The 3,146-nt window shown below is 47.3% G+C and overlaps 1 protein-coding gene across 1 annotated transcript in view; it reads left to right on the top strand.

Annotated features, from left to right (window-relative positions):
• The window catches only part of VOLCADRAFT_87875 (uncharacterized protein), a gene marked incomplete at both ends in the record, with an annotated part of 38,886 nt that overhangs the window by 25,468 nt on the left and 10,272 nt on the right, over positions 1-3,146 (top strand). Inside the window, 3 exons of the mRNA XM_002947674.1 lie at positions 192-251; positions 503-649; positions 1,114-1,223. Coding sequence (XP_002947720.1) covers positions 192-251; positions 503-649; positions 1,114-1,223 — 317 coding nt within the window. The remainder of the gene's footprint in view (positions 1-191; positions 252-502; positions 650-1,113; positions 1,224-3,146) is intronic.

Raw genomic sequence — 3,146 nt, 5'->3', positions numbered from 1 at the left:
ACCCTACCCCACCCTACCCTACCCTACCCTACCCTACCCTACCCTACCCTACCCTACCCTACCCTACCCTACCCTACCCTACCCTACCCTACCCTACCCTACCCTACCCTACCCTACCCTACCCTACCCTACCCTACCCTACCCTACCCTACCCTACCCTACCCTACCCTACCCTTTGGTATTGAGTGAAGGTCTGGTCCGGCATCAATGCAACCACCAAGCTTCCGTACTACGAAAACATGACTCTCTGGGTAAGCCGCATACAGTTAGGAAGCGCACCAAAATGATATCATGCCTGGCCTCGTTTCTGGACAGAGAAAGCATCATGCAACGTTTAGTGCTGTCGTGCCCATCCTTAAGCTGACCTGGTCACGATCTCCATACTCAAAAGCCTGAGCCCTCGGCAAGCAGACCAACAGCCAATCATCATGGCTGGCGGGACCTCCAATTAATAAACAATGTCCTCCTTTCGTACGTCATATCGTTACCCTACTCCATACAGGACATGGTCACGCGTATCTTTGTTTCCGCCAAGACGGTGTTTCAAAACCACGCCGATTGGTCCAGACAGGGAAGCAACGTGTCCGCCACAGCAGCAGGGTCCTTCTTGCTCAATAGCGGCCAGGCACTCATACCGGGAATGAACAAGGTATGAACAATACTACTACAGCTCGTGCTTATCGTGCTTTCAAGAAAACCATTGGTTGGACTGTTGGGGGTTTCTGTGTGATGAATAATACGCTTTCCCTGGGTGTGAAACTGAATGGTTGAATGGCTGGTTAGCTGTGTGGTTGTCTTCTGGCTGGCTTGTGTGTTGTGCAAGAATGGCTGTCATCCTGTAGTAGCTGGCCGCTGAAAAGGCCTCCATAGATGCTAGCGGAGCGCCTTAGCGCGTGTTTATTAACGATATGCCTGCATGCCAGCAATCGGCCGTCTTGCTTCTGGGCGACTGGGATTTCGGCGGAGTTGTATCGCACTGGCTGGACCCCAGTGCGCGGTGACTAACATTACACATGCTCGCTGAACATTTATGGAGGCCGCTCCTGTTGTAAGTTTATTCCGCATCGTCAATTATGCTTATACCCATGCATGTATGTATGTATGTACGTCCAGATGGTGAACGTACTGCTGGACGTCGCCATATGGCGGACCAAGACTGTCAACATGCTGCAGCTGGCCTTCCTGATCTTGGAGGGCTTCCTGGTCACGTTTATTAGCGCGATGTAAGTGTAGACTTCCTCGAGGGACTTAACTTGAGGATTTAACTTGGCGGTCAACTTAGCTACGGTGTACCGGAAGTACGAATGTGCAAATCCGTCTTAACGGTCAAAACGGACGAGCCGACCACCTTTTTGCGCTCCCTTCCCTTGCCCTCGCCTGCCCTGGCTTTCTTTAAAGATTTTGTTCTAACTAACCTTAACTCACGAAGTCAAGTTTGTTTTTTACTTGGCATGGTCAGGGTTCGACCCATGTACTGCTTTCCTGAAGCATTTTTATTGCGCCCGGCAGGCTTGTCAGCATACTGCACTGCACCGGATTGCGCTTGGCACTTTTGGTGTTGTTTCTGTGTGTTGTATCACACGTCTTTTTCAGAAAAGAACCGATCGGTGGATGTCAGATCCCGTGATACCCAGGATACCACCCTGTGGCAACATACAGGCACAGCCTATAGCGTGCGAAGTGATGAAAGGGGAGGACGGTCGAATTTCCGTTCGTGCAATTCTTCCTCCAGAAGCACCCGCCCATTGCTATCGACTAACATTAACCACCACGGACCGGTAACCCGAGCAGCATCGCCTGCTGCTGCTGCTGGTAGATGGTTCTTAGGTCAACCCTTCGTTAGTGCAAAAATTTTTAAAATAATTTTACTTTAGAAAATTTTTTAACTTAAGAAACTAAAATACTTGTTAAGTTCTGGAAATCTTAAAATTTTTTAGGAATTCATAAAAACTTATTAGTTTCAGGAAAAAACTTTAAAGAGAATCGTAGATATAGATTAAAGGTAAAAGTAAAAAGTAAAAGTTAAAGGTTACATTTAAAGTAATGAGTTAGAAGGTCGTATTAGACGAAAATCTAAAAAGAAAATCTAAAGAAGAGAAGCTGGAAGGAGAGGTATGTGTTATAGAGTCTGTTTAGGGGCGATTAGCTAGGGTTGAGAAATTTGTATGTTTTGTGAGAGGTTTGGAAGGTTTATGCTGAGGGGATAAAAAAGTGACGAGTATAATTTATCGAAGGTATGTTGTGTGTGGAGGGCTTGGAAGTAGTTTTTGCGTATGGGTGAGATGTAAAAATCTAGAGGTGGAGTTTTGGCTGAGGTGAGGAGTGTTAAGAAAAAATAAGTGCCGGGAGGGGTTTGGTCTAAGCTGAGAGTTTTATAGGTGTAGTGCGAGGAAGGTAGTGAAAAAAGGAAATCTAGTTGTAGCGGGAAGAGAACTAGATGGGCTGCTAAGCGAGTGCAAGCTGACCTAAAGAAAGCCGCTGAAGCTATATTTAGCAAGGCACGTCACGACGCGTTTCGGCCTTGCCAGGGCCTCATCAGGTGACTCTTGCGCTAAGTTTAGGTGCTTTGCTATGCTAAGAGCCTCCTGAGATGTAGAAAACGTAAACTGACCGTAGTGGGCGAACTGTACCAGTGGTGAAGAAGTTTGGTGGTGGTAGTTGGTGTTCGCAGAGCGGTTTTAGTCCAATCGATGGTGGTTGTCAAGTGGTGAGCGAGGACGAGCCTGAATGAAAAACGTAATGATAGTGAGTTGTAAAGTCAATTGCAGTGGGTGTGGGAGCCTGGTTTGGAGGTTTATGAGCAGTTACGAGTTGGCATGGCGGGTATGTAAGATATGGGTACTCGACGAGCAATCACGGAGGTTTGAATTGAAAACTAGCTGTGTTGCGATGGATTATTTGCGAGGAAAAAGAAAGGCGGACGGCTGGGGAGGACTTACTGTTGGTGGGCGATGATGAGGTTCGAACGGTGGCGTTGTGCAAGATAGCACCGCGCGAAGATTGTAGGTCTTTGTGGATTATAGGGAATAAAGATAAGTTGTTGTAGATGAGGATACTGAAGAGTGGTGGTATTTGATGTGAAAGGTGTGGGCTATAGGTATGACGGCGTTCGGTGTTATAGGCGCGATGAGCGAGTTTGGGAATAA

Source organism: Volvox carteri (assembly GCF_000143455.1).
Source record: "Volvox carteri f. nagariensis unplaced genomic scaffold VOLCAscaffold_7, whole genome shotgun sequence".
Taxonomy (NCBI): Eukaryota; Viridiplantae; Chlorophyta; class Chlorophyceae; order Chlamydomonadales; family Volvocaceae; genus Volvox; species Volvox carteri.
Note: the sequence above shows the minus strand (reverse complement) of the source record. Positions and strands in the feature narration are given on the sequence as shown.